Source organism: Balearica regulorum, chromosome 2, assembly GCF_011004875.1.
Source record: "Balearica regulorum gibbericeps isolate bBalReg1 chromosome 2, bBalReg1.pri, whole genome shotgun sequence".
NCBI classification, from domain to species: Eukaryota; Metazoa; Chordata; class Aves; order Gruiformes; family Gruidae; genus Balearica; species Balearica regulorum.
Genome location: NC_046185.1, coordinates 149112193 through 149129773, shown reverse-complemented (window position 1 = coordinate 149129773; position 17581 = coordinate 149112193). Strand labels below are relative to the sequence as shown.

The following is a 17581-nucleotide window of genomic DNA, read 5'->3' as shown; positions in this document are numbered from 1 at the left end:
CTCTAACTGATCATTTTTCTGTGTTGTGGTAACGTTACAGCTCAAGCCTGCCAGTGTAACCAGAGGGCTCCCCCGCGGGCCCCCTCCCCCGTATTGCAGACCTGGTTGGGGACTGTTGTGGGGTGTTTCCGCCAAAATGCTTCTTGGTTTTGGACCGATCCCTCATTATTTCCTCTACCGCGTACCCTGTTGGGCTGAGCTCCCCTAGATGGCAAAGCTGAAGCAATTTAAAATTCAAAATGCTTTCTGCAGCCTTGCTGTGACAGGGACTGCCACAGACAGCCCACTAATTTCTCGAGAGCTACTTGCTAGAAACAGCTTCTGTTGCCATGGTTCACCCTGCTGCATGTGAGAGACGGTCCAGCTCCACGTACAGTTAATGCAGTTAGGATCTGGCCCCAAAAGGATTTTGTTTCCCATCAACGATTCAAGTTTCCAGTTGTCAAAAACAGCAGGCCAGGAAAACGGTGCACTTACAGTTGTGTCTCTAGCAAACCCCCACGGTCCAGCTACACTGACTTTTCAAACAAAATCAGCTTTGATACAGTTGTGCAAACGCTTGGAAAAGCAATGAACGTGATGAGGCAAGTCCAGAGAAGCTACAAGTGGTCTCTTTGTCCCTTTACACTTTTCAAGCCTTCTGTTACGTAAAACTACAGGTTATCCCATTAGCAGCGTTAGTCCACACAGTTTTTCGTTCTATCCACACACAGATGTTTTTCCAACTAATTGAATTCTACTGCAATGCATTTTTTCGGGTTGAAGTGCTGAAGCAAGCTGAACCCAAACTGGGTCACATTTTGAGGATTTCTTTTGAAATTACACACATAATTTTCTTTAAGGATCTGATAAAAATCATTTGACTTCTGTTATCTCCACAACTGTCTTCATTTTCTACAGTTTGCAGAAGAGGACAATAGGTCGGGGGCTTTTTTTGTGTTATTTCTTTTTCAGCTGAGCAGCTCCACGTGGTGTGTTTCATTTCTCAGCTGGCAAAAGACTTTATTTTTTTTGAACTATTGTGGGATTAGCACGAGATGCCTGAGAGTTTCCCGTCTTACAGTCAGAGACAAGGTAAATAAACTGATAACGGCTGTGGTAGATATATAGAGGGAAAAAGGAAATTACTTGGGAAGCAAGAAGATTGATCTGAATTATTTCAAAAGACTCCTTTTCTTACATATCTGAGCATGTAAGTTTAGGTAAGTAATGCAATCCAGATCAAGACTTGTGAGTAGAGCATAGCAAAAAACCCCAATTATTTTACCTGTGTTGGTAAGTCATCAGTTCAGAATCAGGCTAACCTTCTTAGCTCTGAATTTGTATAGCTTTACAGTTTATTCCTGAAGAATTTTCTTCTTGTATCACGGTTATTCTGCTTGCACCGTGTTTTACTGATCATTTCCTTATTACTCCTTCTGTTATACTTTCCGTCATTTTAATCTTTTTTGTTGTTTTACCATTTCTAATTTCTTACTCATCTTTGATTGTCTCTAGCTTATTTCACATTTACCTTACCTATTCTATCAGCTTTTGCTTCCTCCCTTTATCTGTCTTACCTTTATAATTACTGTATATCTTATTTAATTTTCCACAGTACAGCTTCACAGTATCAAATACTCATGTTGCAAAATTTCCCCTCGTATAAAGATCAACAATAAGTTAGCTGGAAGTCATCCGTATTTCATTATATTTGGCACTGAGAAGTGCAGCTTTTAGAAAGCCTCCACCCTACAGCTGCATCTCATCATTGATCCATTTAAATGCACTAATCTAGCCAAAAAGCAAATGTTTCCCATTACAACCTGTCTCTAAGTGACATCTCTGTGCTAGTTTAGGAATAGATCTTCGTAACAGAACTACTTTGGAGGTAAAACAGGAAAAGATATTCTTCTGGTTCAGTGCTAAACACTTGCATGCTTTTAGCCTGAAATAAGTATGGAGCCATGTACTTCCATCCCGTTATATGGTGGGTAAAATAAACATTGTGAGCTTTGCTCACTGAATACAAATTCTGTAATTACAGGTTACATGTATGACCGGTTAGATGCCTAGAAATTGGCTCCTACATTTGTAGGGATTTCTCCACAGAAAAGGAAAATTATGAAAAACTCTCAAGTTCACAATGAACACAGGGTAGGATATCTAACATGCTGCTAATATCTCCAAGGCCCTCAGGGCTTTATAATGGTCATCATACCACCATAGCTTCGTGAAAGGAGTAATGAGGCCTGATCTGCCCGCAGGCTAAGACAAGAGTGTGTGAGATAGATAGCTCATTTGTTTGTTTGACTTCATTGACATAGTTATACTACTGGAAATCCTGCTAATCAAGATTAAGTGTCTTAAAACAAAAAAAAAAAAGTGGGCTTTGCAGGTCCTGTGATACAGGAGCAGTTTGATGTCAACCTCACAGAAAGCTGAAAGAGGGGTTCTTACAATTAAGAAGGAAAATACACAGTATATTCAGTATATTCAATACTATATTATTTATTTCATATATGCACATGTTGAAGTAACGATCAATATCCAGTACAGATTATCTTTCAGTCCTTGTGCTGCCTTCGTACTTCTCAGCTGTCGGTGGGCTGCAGGACTCTCGCCCAGCACCGCTCCGTTCCAATGGCTGTCCCAGGAGAACTAGAGGGTTTTATAACGAGCGAGTGGGTAGCTGTAATTTTGGTACTCAGGAACTCGTGGGAGTCTGTTTCTTGACACCAAAGGCAAGTAGATAAATGAGAACATACAGTGAGAGATGCACAGGCTTTGGAGCACTTTACAGGGGCTGCTACCAAGGATCCACAGAGGCCATACCCAGCTACTTACACGTTCCGGCACCTTTTGAAATACTATGGTTTCTCATGAAGGTCCTTCTCACTGCCAAATGGTTTTCGCATGTGTTAGATGGGTCCCTGAATCATAGTTTCTGCAGTGCTAGCGCTCACAAAACCAAGTCTATTTTTGATCACACTGGCATCTCTTTTCCAAAACTTCTTTTCTAATCCACAACTGTAATCAACAGCACCTTTGACCTCTGGCATGCCCTCCCATACGCTCAACCTTCAGACAGACATACTGTTAAAACCCTGAGTTGTATTTGCTTTCTGAATTAACATCCCAGCTGTGATAAATGTGGCAGTTCTTGGATAACAAAATTATTGTTTCATGCTGTTTGCTGTCCACATCAGGAAAATGATTACAGTGGTCTCAGTTCAAGTGACACACTGAAGGCTGTCTTCACAGCCACAAGGACTGAAAAATAACTGCAGTAGGGAGAATTTGGTTCTCAGCCCTAGTTCCATGAAGGGGACACATCCCCAACTACTATCTTGTCCAGCAGTGAACATGATAAGGATTCAGTCACTCCTTGCTACAGAATAGTTTAGAGAATATCTGTACTGAAAATCTTTCTATGATGCTGACATACAGATCTCCAATGAACAACCCTTGTGAGAGTGTGTACCATGAAAAGACAAGATTTGAATTCAGTTTTACACATTTGGCACATACCATACGATGCTTAACTCTTCACCTAAAGAGAGGTCAATTATATAATGTCTCAATATTTTACTTTTTTCTGGACTTACACACAAGTCAGTTGTGAAACAGATCTTCTAATAATTTCTTATGGTAGTGGACACCACTGCTCAATTCTTTATTACTATCAAATGGACCCAATCTCTATGTCAATAAAAATGACATGTACTAGGCATATTGTTTCCAGGGTCACAACCATTCCTGGTACAGTCTGCGACAGACAGACTGCTAAGTTCTGTAACATGATGAATGAAACTAAACTGAAAATCATTATTTTCTTCTACAGAAGGTTTCAAAATACAAGTCCCAGTGCCTTGCTCAGAGTAAAAAATCCTTCCTTATGAAAGGCAAACCTCCAGTAACACAGATCTGGCAGCACAGTCACACTGTTGCTCTCACCTCACAAAACAGCATGACAATTTATAAAGTGATAAGCCAAAGAATTAGGAAATAACTAATTAACATAATTGAAATGTCTCAGTTAATATAACAGCAATGCTACCAGGAGAAAATTCCCCCTACATGCTTGGATGAAAGCCTTACTGTTAACTCATGTCATACTTATTTCTTAATATAGAAATAATTAATACTTGTGTATGTGTGGCTATATAGAGCAGAATTGCACAGCTGTCCCCTGCTTGTCATCAAAGGGATGCTGTTTTATATACAGGAATAAAGTATTACTTTTATTGTAATTCTCACAATATGAGGGTGGGCAAAAAGGAAATGGGCTAGTAATACGGCATTACAGTTACAGGAGTCTGGCTCTCCCAGAAGTCAGTGAAGAGAAATAAGAACACTAAGAAGCTGACGCCATCTTAAACAGTGGTATGAACGCGTCTCGTCAGCTTCTGAGTCTCTTCATTGACTACTGAAAGAGCCTAGCTGATTACCTCAGATCAAATGAATGATTTATAGATGGGTAAAATCAGGTGTCATGAATACTATCTTCAGTTGGATGCACTTGGAGAGCACAAGGCAAGCAGAAAATTTCCCTTGCCTCAGGATGTTAGGGGGCTGTGTTATCAGGATCCCTGGTTGCCCAGAGAGTCCTTGCAGCCAGATTTGTAAGGATTTGCTTGCACCTGGAGTTAGCAACAGTGGCCATGCTGGAACACCTTTGTCCGCAACAAGAGCCCCTCGTTCTTGTCTTCACAGTGAGCTAAAGGGGAATAAGACATTCATCTTTTCGAAAGAGAGTACCCAGCATACTCTTTGCTAATCCATTAATGTTTTCAATATTTCATCAGTGCTCCTGCTCTGAATTGGAACCAAAAGCAAATCTTTTCATTAAAAGCCAGAAGGAGAGAGGGAGTATGAAATCCATTTAATTAAAACATTTCCAGCCAATACACTAAGGAACATTTAGATTCTGCACGTATCTTATGCATAGTCAATGGAAATTGCATGGGCAGAGGCTGAAAAGGCTTGAAGGAAGCTAATGTAAAATGAGCAAAGACTACAATAGTCTTAGACCGTAGATCACAGGAATGAGGCTCTGGCATTTATCAGAGAAGAACCAAAATATTTAGCTACTAAGCGGACTCGCTGTCTGTTGAAGAGTTGCAAGGGAGCCCTGACGTGGTTTAGAGCAGCCTGCCAGTCTGCTCTGCGCCGACTGCTGCATGTGACAGTACTACGGTGTTCCAGCAACACTTCCACAGAGGACGCTGCAAGGAGCAGTATCGTGGACCAGCACAATTGCCTTGCCCAAAAGTGCCAGTCTCCCTACAGCTGGTATATCCTCTGGTGGGGTCAGTTGTTTCTATACCCTCTTTCAAGGCAGAGTAGCACAGAGTGGGGCACAACTTCTTTAGTCTAGCAGTCTGTGAAATAACCATTTGGCTCTAGGTGTAGCTAAAGTAGGCAGCTGTTTGACGTGGTTGTCTTCAGGAGACACTGACGTGGACCATCCATTCCCAGTGATCCAAGCAGTGTGCCTCGCTCTCTGCCCTCATCTTTGTTCTTGCAAAAACAATACTGTCATGATCAAGAGTGTGATCCTCCAAGCCAGAGTCAGAAAACATCTTGCAGGAGCAAAAGCCAAAAGATCACTGCTGCAGTGTTTCCACTCAGTTTATCCCCTTCACTAAAGCAGCTAACTATTGGAAGGGGAATGAGCTCTGCACAGCTGTTATTTACCTCTGTTTTGAAATGCAGAAAGTTGCAGTAATCTGTTTATTTTTCTTTAACTCCTTTGTGCTTTGGAAGTATCACACAGTTCAAAAGGCGATCTGACTAAATTTTAAGAAAATTATTGTACTGGTAGTGCTTTAACAACTGTTTCTTTGAAAAAGCAAAGCAATAAATAAGGGAAAGCAGATTAAATAAACATAAAAGCTATCAACAGTGCAAAGAAAATCTTAGTGAATAGAGACATTTGACAAATGATGACTGGTGCAAATCTTTGCTTTTTCTCTGGCTTTCATCAAGATTTCTCTAAAACTTAGGGATGTCTCCGAAAGAGGAGCTTAACACATCGCAAACGGAACAGAACCTTTTGCTCCTGCAGCTGATCCTACAGGTCTGGGAATGAGAAGAGCAAAGAGGAATACAGCATATCAAGGAGGAGGGGCTTCCCTTTAGGTTTCTTTTTCATATTAATCAGACCCAGTTATTAAGGCTAATTACCTTTATAGAAGTTGTATAATACTTGTGGCCCTCACCTCAGGTAGTTGTCTAGTCCTGAAATCTAATAGTCCATCCCCATCTAATCAAAGACCACTCTTCCTGTATCAAAAAGATTAAGCCCTGTCCTTAGACTTCAGAAGAAAATGCTTTGCATTACTGTGCTCAGAGTTTGTTTTGTATTTTGCTTAGGGCTTAAGGACCGCCTTGAGAATTAAATTAACTTGGACTATTTCCCCATGCCTCCCTTGTAACACTTTGGTCTAATCCTGCAAATGACCTTTGTGTGGACATACTTTGCATCCACATGGAGCCATTTGGAGTCTGGTGCATATGAAACAGCATATGAACAACACTGCAGCAAAGAGTTCAAGTATATCTAATGAGTTAAAATATTTGGCTGCTGCTTTCTTCTGGGAAAGCAGTTCTGAAATGAACATCTGAGGGTGTCTCAGCAGAAGACTGGGCTGAAAATATTCTGTAAACGTGGCTTTATTCCTTAGCTCATTACTTTCATTTCAACTTCTCCCAGCATTATGATCAGATTTCTGGATTGATTTTTTGTCTAGATTTGCAACTCTAAGTCCATTGCTAAACAGGGACAAACTGGTGGAGGGTGCTAACAATTAATTTAGTCACACTAGAAACATGCTTTCTTCAGCCAGTTTGTTTCTTCTTTATATACTACAGTTTGCATAGGCAGTCAACATAGCCTGTTTACAGAAAATTAATGAGCATTTCTGTTCATTACTTGCAATAATTTACATGGATGAGTTTCTATGGTTTCTTTTTCCATACAGGCAGATGAGCCGCTTGGAACTTGAACGCAGCCACAGGTGTCCCTAAGCCCCACAATCATCTCGGCCCCTAAAACTGGAGCAGAATCACTCGTTGGGTAATATCTCTAACATTGATCAGCCAGCACCTTCTGTAGCATTTTGCATTTGTTCAAAGGGTTGTAAACCACTGAAAGAGAATGAATCCATTTTTTTCTCCTTGAAACCAGCATTCATAGATAATCCTTTCTCTGGAGGTAGGATGCAGCTTGCTGGGGAATTTATAATACTTCTACTGTAATAAAATTCCAGAAAACTTTCGTGACAGTTTAGCTCTGTTAAAATACCAAACATATTCTTAATCCAGCCTCTTCTGGAAAATTAATACCATACAAACATACATACAATCCAGCTTGCTTCACAGATTTTTTTTGTTGGGGGGGCATCATGCTTTCCTGGATACTGTTGCCCCATTTTTTCTCTCATTTTTTAAAAACCAGAGCAGGACGGTGGGAAAGTAGGGGAGGGGAGAACAAGAACAGTGTAATATCACTTTCAGAGCCTAGTCTCCACAAATAGTAATCAGCTTACAGGTTTAGAGACATTCTGGCCCTTAGATGGCTTCTGCTGTCCCTGGGAGCATCTCTGGTGTCTCTCTCGAGTGAAAAGAGAGCTGAGCAACGGTTGGTCAGCGTTAAGTAGCAGCACATGGAGTCAGGTTTAGAAGCCAGTAAGAGCAGAGTACCTGGTTTCTACGGGGAACCTGGTAGTAAGGTTCTGATGAGCTCACAGTGAAGTAAAAGCTCTTTGGACAGAGTAGGCAAAATAAGAAAGCAGCAACTGATACATTGCCTTTGGGTGGAGCACATCGTTGGAAGGAGGGAAGGTTCTGATGAAATCAATATATTCATATGATATAAATGTATCATTTTTACTCCTGAGCTTTTTCTCAATGCCTGAAAGCTATCTTGATCCAGCCTCAGCTACAGAGGAAGATCTGTTAAACGGCAGGGCCCAGGAGAAAGCTGTCACACTTCGTCCATCTAGAGGGAAGCTGTAGATAGTCAGAAGAAATACAAGATGAGTAGCCTGAATTTTGGAGATGGCTGTTAGCACCTCTGTGCTACTAAACCACGGTTTCACTAACCAGCAGATCAGGCTGCTGATTATGTGATAAAGCAAGGAGAGAGTGATAACACTGTTGTCAATTCATCACCAGCTACTTCCACCTAAATTGTCAGTTCAGTAGTTAAACTAAACATTTTACAAAATAGGGCTGATTTATCACCTCCCAGTCGACAGCACAGAACCAAACACAGAGCTGTTATTTCAGTAGAGGAGCTAAGGTAACCCAGATTGTCATTTCACTTTTCTCTGCCATTGAAGCACTTAAACCTTTTCTGTCACAGCCAATTTTAGATAGTTTGGATACTTATTGTGTTGAACTCTTTTAAACTGTGCATGTGTGGGAGGGGAGGGTTTCTGAGGGAAAATGCTGCAGATCTAATAGTCCCTGCTGGCTTTCTAAAACAAGTTAACATTGTTTGACCTAAAGTGAATAAACCCTCAGCAGAACTGAGGCTGATGACTTTATCTCTTAGACTCTGGCTCCTCTAATTTAAAACAAATGAAAGAATGAAGATAGTTTAAGTGAATGCAGAAGAGATGGGAGTGATAATTTTTTTCCCTAGACCTTTACAAAATTAGGAAATCTTGCTGTAAACAGGCATGGCATTTTCAGAAACAAGTTGTTATTCCACAGTGACAGTTTCCAACAGCAAAACATGAAAAACAAGTTTTGCTTTGTTTATGGTTTCAGAGCGTTTCAGTAGATTTTCATTGCTAGGAACCCAAGTTAAAAGTAAAGTGAGTTCTGCTGGGCTCCTCCTAGCCATAATCTTGCTTCTCAAATTTTACGCTGCAACTCATTCCCCTGAGCTCACTGAATTATACTTGAAATTGTTTTTGTCTCTGGCTGGATGATGGTAAATTCCTGCAGGCTTGAACAATTTCGTATTTCTTTACAGAGTACCAAGTTTGCTGTCGGAGCTGAACTACTAATGCACCAAACCCACCAAAATGCATCAAACCCCAGACGCAGAATAGCAGGGATGGTTGGTGGGAACAACTGATGCTTATTGCTGTAAAAGTCATGCATTGGCCTTCACTGGTGCACATCGGCAGCCTCACACAAACACTGGGTCCAGTTCAGTGAAAGCACACACAGGCACACATGAGAGCATCAGTAAGTACCAAGTTAGATTGTGAATTCACAAGACATCAGAAACTTTTCATCATCTCTGTTTCGGACACATTTCTTACAGAAGAATAACCTACCTCACTACTTGGTCATCCTTGCTCTGAGGGGAAATGAAATACCACGAGCCTGTTACCCAAACAGCTTCCTCCCTGCTTGGCAATGGATCGGTGATGCTGGCCAGGAGGAACAGCCATCTCACTGTCAACTCCTGGCTTCTCTTTGTGCGTTGGACATTGTCACCCTGACTGCATGAGGAGCAGCATCCCGACAGACACAGCTCTCCTTCCACACCTCAGCTTTGTTATCTGAGAAGACTACACTGAAGAGTGGAAGGCATATCAGCTGAGACATTGGTTTTCATAGAGTAGCTAGCTGGTTCCCAGAAGTAAACTACTGGCTCCTTTCTCCCTAAAATCCAGCAGGATAAGGACGAGACACCCAGATGTCCACCCAAGCTATAATGTTACTCTCTGTTAGTACCCTCAAACCCACAAAGCATTTTGAGAGTATGCAGTACATTGCCTTCTCTTCCAAACCCTGGGTTTTAGCCTGTGCACAGACATACTCCTCTCTCATTGTGGTCATGTCACACCTCCTCTTTGTAAAGCTGTTAGAAGCATGTGTACGCAAGTGCACACGCACACACAGAGAGTTGCTCTGCCTAAAAGAAGAGCAAAAAGGCACAGGAAACAACAGCAACACGCAGCCTAGATTTTTAAAAAACAAACCAAACCAAACCTCTTTTGGATAGCAGTGAAAGGCAAGACCCAGCTTTCTACCTCAGAGAAAGCTGACCCAAAACCACGATGCATGGCAAAACACACCCCTCATCATCCTGCCATAGCTGGTATGGGAGGAGACAGCCTGACCATTTCTACACACATTTCAAGTCAGGACACCAGGGCCATTACTCACCCTGTGGGATAACCTCTGCGGTCTCATGCTGCTACTGGAAAGATGCTGAGCTGTCCCCAAAGCAGTGAGTGGAGTTGTCCTGGCACAGGATAGGAAATAAGCCCTGGTAGCTCCTGCACGGCAGGGGCAGTCATCTTCCCACGCACATCTCAACTCAATGGTCACAGTCTCAGGACATAGGTCCTGAGAGCATAGCCAGAAATACTCAGTGTTTCACTGAGCACCCCCAGTAGTGATCTTCACCTCACAGTCCTGGATCTGCCATGCATTTATGCAATGTCACACTCGAGCTGTCTCATTGCCTCACGTCATTTACAGCTATGCCAAGAGGAAGGATGACAGGGGAAGGCAAGAGGCTGCATTGCCCATCAGACTGGTTAGCTTGGCGCTGGAGGATATTTTGAGGACATACGAGTCACCAGCAACACACTTCTGGTCTTACAGAGAATCCCCTTCTCTCCCCCTCACCTGTATTCAGCAAGCCTGGTGATGCTGGTCCTGGTCTGCTTCAGTGCCCAAGTTTCCCCTTTGTTCAAACCCAACGCCTGCCTGCAGGCTTGCCCTGTACCTGCTCTGCACACCTCACTATTCACGGCCACTGCTGGCAATCAACCTTGCATCTCAGCTTGGAGCCCCTTCTATACGTTTTTCCCATGCCTTCAATACTTTCTTTTAGTAGCATATACATTTTCTTTTAACTTTATCCACCTGAATTTTGCTCCAAATGGTTAATCCTTCCCTGGTTGTCTGAAGTTTAGTCCTCTCATGCCCTATCTCATTTCTTTTGCCTTGATGGTCACCTCTCGCAAGGTCTGCTACTTTCCTTTGCTACCTTTCTGTTCATAGGATCTTTGGACATCTCTGATAAGCGGTCCTAAGCTGAAGTGGTTTCAGCTCATAGATGACACCTTAACACTCTCAGGATGCACACCCCACCACACATCTTAAGCATCCTCCTTGGCTTTCAGTAGGCAAATGCCTCCTTTTCACCACAACTTCAGACAGGCAGAGATTTTCCCTGAGGACTAAGCCCTGCAGAATATCATATGTGCTTAAAATGGTGCTAATTCTAGGGGATATTGCCTAGCACCCTGTGACTGGTGGAGACAGCACAACTGAAGCTTCAGGATGCCAAAAACCTCTCTTACTACAGACCCAGTAGCTTGTCTAGCTGCAATTCTCTCTGGCAGTGCTCTGGAGCACTTGAAAAGCATCAGCATCCGGGCCCAAGTGAGGTAGGTGTGATCTCCTTTGAATAGAAGATCGAAATAAAAGAAAGGAGACGCTTTGGTCAGAGTTCAGTGTATACACGGGAGCCAAGATGTAGGCATGGCAGCGATGACATTTATTTCTGTTGCCAGAGTGTAAGTGATAGGAATGTCTGTAGAGCAAGACGGGAATATTTGGTACAGTTACCAAGAAAACAGCCATCACCAGTGATGTCTAGGATGAATAATGTACTAGTGCTGGACAGGAAACAGATGCCTGTATCATGACTGAATTGCAGGAATCTCAGTGCAGAAATCTGTAAAGCAAAAACAGTTGCAGACAATAGTCCTATTACTGTGTAGCTCTAGTCATGATTTCATGGCTTTTACATATCTAGGAAGGGACTGTCTACTAGCTGCATTATCTTGGAAATATCAATTAATGAAAAATGTATGTGTCATTCACGTCTTGATCTCTCATTCTGGGGAGAATCTAATGAATCGTTCTCATGCAGGGCACCTGTCAACATCCTCCGGAGCAGGGAAGGTGCTGCCAATCAGTGCTCTGGCCATGCCCTGAGAAGTCTGTAGCCAGGGTGCTCACAGGAGCGCTCGCAAACACTTTCAGGGAGGCAGTAGCATTCACTACCTCCAAAACAGAGATAGCAGAGGTGTCCATGTTCAGCCTGAACATCTCAAAGCAGGCTCTGACCCTGAGATTTGAGCAGCTGGGATGTATAGTAGAAACTGTTATCAGAATGATCATTACCTCAGCAGCTACAAGTGACAATTTCTGAGAGCAAATACCAGTACAAACACCTACTGGCTTAGAGGCGTATCTCCTCCCACTCGCTCTTCCTTTCATCCCCAAACTCAGGCCCTGTTAAACTCAGACCTTTTCCTACTTAACTTTTCAGATTTTCTAGTCTTTTCCTTACTCCAGCACAAAATACTCAAAATTTACTGTTATCTCCCACTATGGCCTATCTCATCTACTCTACCCAGGTACTCCACACTAATCTAATCAGTCCTGTAAGAAACCTGCTCTCACTTTAACTTCTGTTTCTCTCCACTTGTGTTGGTGTCTAACCCAAAGGTGGTCCCCAGACACTTGGGACTGGCTATGGCTGAGCCTCCCCACTGCTCATGGCTGCTCTCACTGCTCATGCTCGTGAGAAAAGAGAGGGCCTTCAAGATGGCAAGGACAATACAACTGCATGGGGAGTGAGTTGCTTCACAGTGGGCTGGGTGCAGGTCAGATGTCTAAACATATGTTGTACATGTGAGAGAAAGGCATGCCCTGGGCCCTGCTAGAGGCAGATGTTAAGGACCATGTGGGAAGGACGCAGGTACCTAAAACATATTTAAAGTAATGAATTTCAGTCCTCCAGTCTACCTGGCCAAGTGAATTTTGATGTCTACAATTTAGCCTCTAGAATTTCTATATTCTCAAGGTATCAACTCATTCATTCAGCAAATGATAGTTTAAGAAGATAGAGCCCCATAATTGTGCCCCCACTGACCCAACAGAACAGGCAGAACAGAATGACTGGGCACACCTCAGCCCCTGGACTGCAGTGCAGGCTTAACTCTGCCTACCTCAGCAATTTAAATTCAGCTGCTAGACTTTGCACTGAAGCAGCTGAGATGTGCTCAAAGATGTCTGCACTAGCTCTCCTGTGGGGACGATACTCTTTAACAAGGAGCAATAATAAACAGTAGGATGGTGCTAACACTTTAAGCTGCTGCAGCTGTCTGCTAAGTGAATATATGTCAACACCTTCAGACTGGAAGGTGAGAAAGTAAAATTATAGCTTTCAGTTACCCTAATTCTGCTTTTCCAACCTCTTTTATTAAATCACTTTCAAGGGTGGTTAAGGGACTCTGAGGTTTTGCTTGCGTGTTATGAATCCGAGATAACGAGCATGTTTCTGAAAGCTTGCCTCCTCCTGTTTCTATTGTAACTATGACACCATATTTAAAATGAAAAATTACAGCAGCACAGCCTTATAAATGAAAATCCTAAAAACACCCCAGCATCTCCAACAAAAACATCTGCCACAAAAAATAGAACACTGTGATTAACAGGAAGAAAATGAAGTACACAGTTTAATAAAGATTTGCTAGTGTAAATATTCTTTCGATAATTACACAAATGGAACCTGCTCAGAGTTAATAATAAGATCTTTTTCCTTAGCCTAGCTATGAAGTAATTTGTGATTCTAGGATCACATTTTCCTCTGTGATTTTCATCTCTCTGTTATAGTTTGAAAGCTAAAGCTAGAGAAATTGATTGGCAATGTAAGAAAAGTAAAAATGGAACATTTGTTGCTGTATTGATGTAGCTGTGCTGATATACATAGAAACTTCATAGGTACTAAATGATCACTCAGTCTACTTGTGGTTTAATCTCTCTGAGACATTTTGTAAATCTGACAACTTTCTACATGGATATTAGTTATGATGCTAATTTAGATTCGGAGTCAGTACTGTGTTTCCTATAGAAAAAGTAATTATTATGAATATATGGAACTGATTTTATATACATCACGGATTTTTGACGATGTTCTGCAGATTGACACGATGACCACAGTGCAGAGAGCAATATGCAGCCGAGCACACGGCTACACTTCTTCGTTCTATTTGATAACAGCTTCTAAACAGGAAAAGCGCCCCAACTGTTTCCCCTCTCCACCCTTCAGAAATCTCAAAGTGATTTTAATTCTGGTCTTTTCAACTTCAGGACAACCATGGACTGGACTATATTATAACAGTTTGCTCAGGGTCTGGATGACAAAAAAATCTTTAAATGTTGTATGACAGCGAGAAACAATTAGGGAGCTGGACAGAACTATCCTGTGGATTGCCAGATGGACAACAGTATACTTATTTAAAATATGTATATATAATCTCTGGTCCAGGTCAGGTTCAGCCACAAAGTAGTCTTTAACATCAGAAATTTCTGAGGAACTCAAATTCTTCAGAAACTACAACAGGTTTTTAACTTTATATACACCTAAAGAAATCCATGGCAGCACACACAATTGTAGGTAAGCACCCAAATCAGTGCAACAGGCCTTGAATTGTAACACCCTTTTAAACTTGGCAGATGTGACCTTGTTTGACAATAATCAGCATTTGGACCTTGAGACTTTTCCTTCAGCTACTGGATGCAAGCTCTTTCCTCGGTTCTCTGGATACCAGTATTCATACCTGCTGCCGATGTGAGTTGCTGCTGATGAATAACCAGGCCGGTCACCTCTTTTCAGAGATCACTTAAGAGGAGCATAGTAAAAAAACCAAAAACCACCACAACCCATAACATTATTATTGTTTTAAGACCACAAACAATACATGACCTTTCATTTCACACAAGACCTTTACCATTTCTTACAAATGCTTTGTTTTCCTTCATTCCTTCTCACAGAGACCTTCCAGCCTCTATACTGAAAATCACCATTCAAGAATAGGAAAAAAAATAAAAATCACACATTCCGATAACGATAGATGAAATACAGAAAATGTTTACGTTTACCACCTTCACGGAGACAACAAAACCAAGCTCCCCACACGCCGAAGGGCGGCCGTAGGACTTCAACCTGGCGCCGTCTCAGAGCCCCGCCGTGGGGCGGCTGTGACTGCCGCCGTCCCGCCGGGGGAGCCCTCACGAAACCAGGTGCAGGTCGGAGCTGGTGACAGAAGCTCTAAATCCTGAGTTAGGGCGGAAAAACTGAGATTATTCCTATGTGAATCCCCCCAAAAAAACAACCGCTCGCGGGGCGGGGGGGAGAAGAAAACGCCGACGCCTGCCGCCTCAGGGCGTGCTGGCAGGCGAGGGGCGGAGGCCGGTGGCGGGGTGCGGGCCCGGCGGGGCTCTGCGCTCCCCGGCCGCAGGGCGGGTGCCCTGGAAGGCAGCCGGGAGCCAGTTCCTGCCCTCGCGGTGTCGTCGGAGGAGGTGGGTGGATTTTTGGAGGGAACAGAAACCGCCAGCCTGGAGGCGGGGGAAGGGAACGGGGACGGGCTCCTCGCCGGCCCCAACGGCGGAGGCAGCGGGAGCCGCCAGCGCCGGGAACGCGTCGCCGCCGCCGCGGAGCTGAGGGGCCGGAGCCCCGCGGGCCGCTAAGAGGCCGAGTAAGCGCTAGGGCCGGCGGGACTGTGCCACCCGTCGCGGGGTCGCGCTGCAGGCCTGGGCTCGGTGACATGGGGGCGGTTGCCGCCCCTGTGCCTGTCAGGGCGGGGGCCGTCGTGAGGCACTGGGGCAGACGCAGGGCCTTCCCGGGGCAAGGGGAGGGTAACGGGAGGGAGGAAAAGGGGGGCCGTGCTCGGACGCCGCGGACAACGAGGAGGTGCCGCGCTGGCCCGGGGAGAGATCGCGGTTACCGGCGCGGGGGAGGCGGTTAAGCCGCGCAAAACCCTACGCCTTCAGGAGGGCGCTGGCTGAAGCTCCTCGGCACGCCCGCGGCTCCTCCTCACGCCGGGCTCGGGCTGAAGCGCAGCGAGCGGCCCCCACCCGCGGCGGTGGGCGAGGCCGGTGCCCAGGTGGCCGGGGGAGCGCAGCGGTCGCAGCTGGCGCGGCGCGATGGCCCCCAGACGCCCTAATTGGCGGCGGCGGTGGAGCTGGCAGCGGGGGGAGGAGGGGGCAGGGCCGGGCCGGGCCGGGCCGGAGCGGCCGCCGGCTGCCGCAGCGAAACGGCACGTCTGTGCGGAGGGAGGCGGGAGGCCCGAGGGAGGGGCGGCAGGCGGGGCGTGGGGCGCGGTGGTCTGATCGCGAACGGCTGCGGCTACGTAGACGGGGGGAGGGAGCTGCCTGTGCATGGGGTAGGCTCGCGTAAGAGACAAAAGCCCGGCTCCGCTGAGCGAAGGGCTCGGCCTCGCTGCTGGTGGGAGAGCTCTTTTGTTGCCGTTTCCTAACCAGAGTTTGTGCGTTTCCCGCCACCCCCTTGGTTATCGGCCGGGGCGAGGACCGCGAACAGGCGGCGGCTTCCTCCCGGCCCGGTGAACGGGCGGCCCCTCGGCTCCCTGCCCCATCCTCCCCCAGTTGATCAAAGTTCGGTCGGGCCCAGGCGGGAAACTACCGGCCTGCCGCCGGCCAGGGCTCCCCTCCCTCCGCGGCCCCGGGCAGCGCTCCTCCGTCCCACTCCCTCCCACGGCGCGAATGTCTGTGTGTAGCGAAGTAGGAGGGAGTGGGCGCCTCCCGCCTCCCTCCGCCTGCTCTCTCCTCCCCGCGGCTGGAGCTCTGGATAGGAGGAGCTGGAGGAAGAGGAAGATGACGAGCGAGTGCAATTAGCCTAACAAGGGACGGGGTGGCGGAGGAGGCGGCAGCGGCCCCGCGCCCAGGACTGACACATCTGCTCTCTTTCTCTCTTCTCCTCTAGCCATGAAGGCAGAAGCCGGGGAGCGCAGCTGAAGCCCAGAGCTGTCCCGGCGCTCTTCTCTATGGCAGCTGCGTGAAGGGGCCGAGCCCCCCTCTCCCGGCGGCGGGGCTGGCCTCGTCGCGTCGGGTGTGCGCGAGTGGCTCTGGCGCTGGTTCTCCCCTCCCCTCCCTTCCCCGATGTGGGCTCCAGAGGATTTGCGCCTCCTTTGTAACCGGGAATGAAATAATGGCGACCCGGTGGGCAGCGGGGCCACCCGGCGGGGATGGAGACAACGAGCCTCCTCCGGGCGGCGGCAACGGCGCCGGCGGCCAGGTAGGAACGGCGGGGTCGGGCGGGGCGCAGGCTGCGCGTACGCGGCGGCGGGCAGGGCCGGCCCGGGCGGCTGCCTCCCGCCGCGGGGAACGGCTTGGCTAGAGCGGGCTTAATGGCCGCCCCCTCTCTCTCCCTCCCTTCCTCCCTCCCTCCCTCTCTCTTCCTGCCCGCCCGCCTCGGAGTTGTTGGGAGTTGGACGCTGGGAGCGGTGCGGGCGTGCGGCTCCCCGGCAGCGGGAGGAGAGACTGCCGTCCCGGCACAGGGCTCGACTCGCAGTCGGGGCGTCGCTCCTGGGCCAGGAGGCGGGGGCGCCTCCGCTGCCTCACGGGTCGGGCGGCGGCTCCGCTTCCCGCCCCGCGGAGCGGCTGCCGTCCTCGCCCTGGGGGCACTGGTTTCCGTGGAGTCCCCACGTACCCGCCCCCCCGCCCCAGCCCCGCCGTCAGTTCGTGGCGTGTCGCCCCCACGCTCAGCTCTCCGCGTCGTCCTGACGCTTGTCTACCCGGTCCCCGAGGGACGGGAGCGCTTCACTAGGCGGTACTGGGGTACGACTTCGTCCTCCCCTCCCGTCCC

General features: G+C 46.6%; 1 protein-coding gene across 8 annotated transcripts in view; it reads left to right on the top strand.

Moving 5' to 3' along the window:
- Nucleotides 1-15154: 15154 nt before the first annotated feature.
- Nucleotides 15155-17581, top strand: part of ARHGAP21 (Rho GTPase activating protein 21) — a 117563-nt gene continuing 115136 nt past the window's right edge. For 2 of the 8 annotated variants that reach the window (XM_075746363.1, XM_075746360.1), the window contains exons 1-2: nucleotides 15316-15455; nucleotides 16700-17011. In XM_075746363.1, coding sequence (XP_075602478.1) covers nucleotides 16925-17011 — 87 coding nt within the window. In that variant the 5' untranslated portion in view covers nucleotides 15316-15455; nucleotides 16700-16924. Of the gene's footprint in view, nucleotides 15280-15315; nucleotides 15456-16212; nucleotides 17012-17581 lie in introns of those variants that run through there. The other 6 variants (XM_075746364.1, XM_075746367.1, XM_075746365.1 and 3 more) reach the window with 6 other exon arrangements.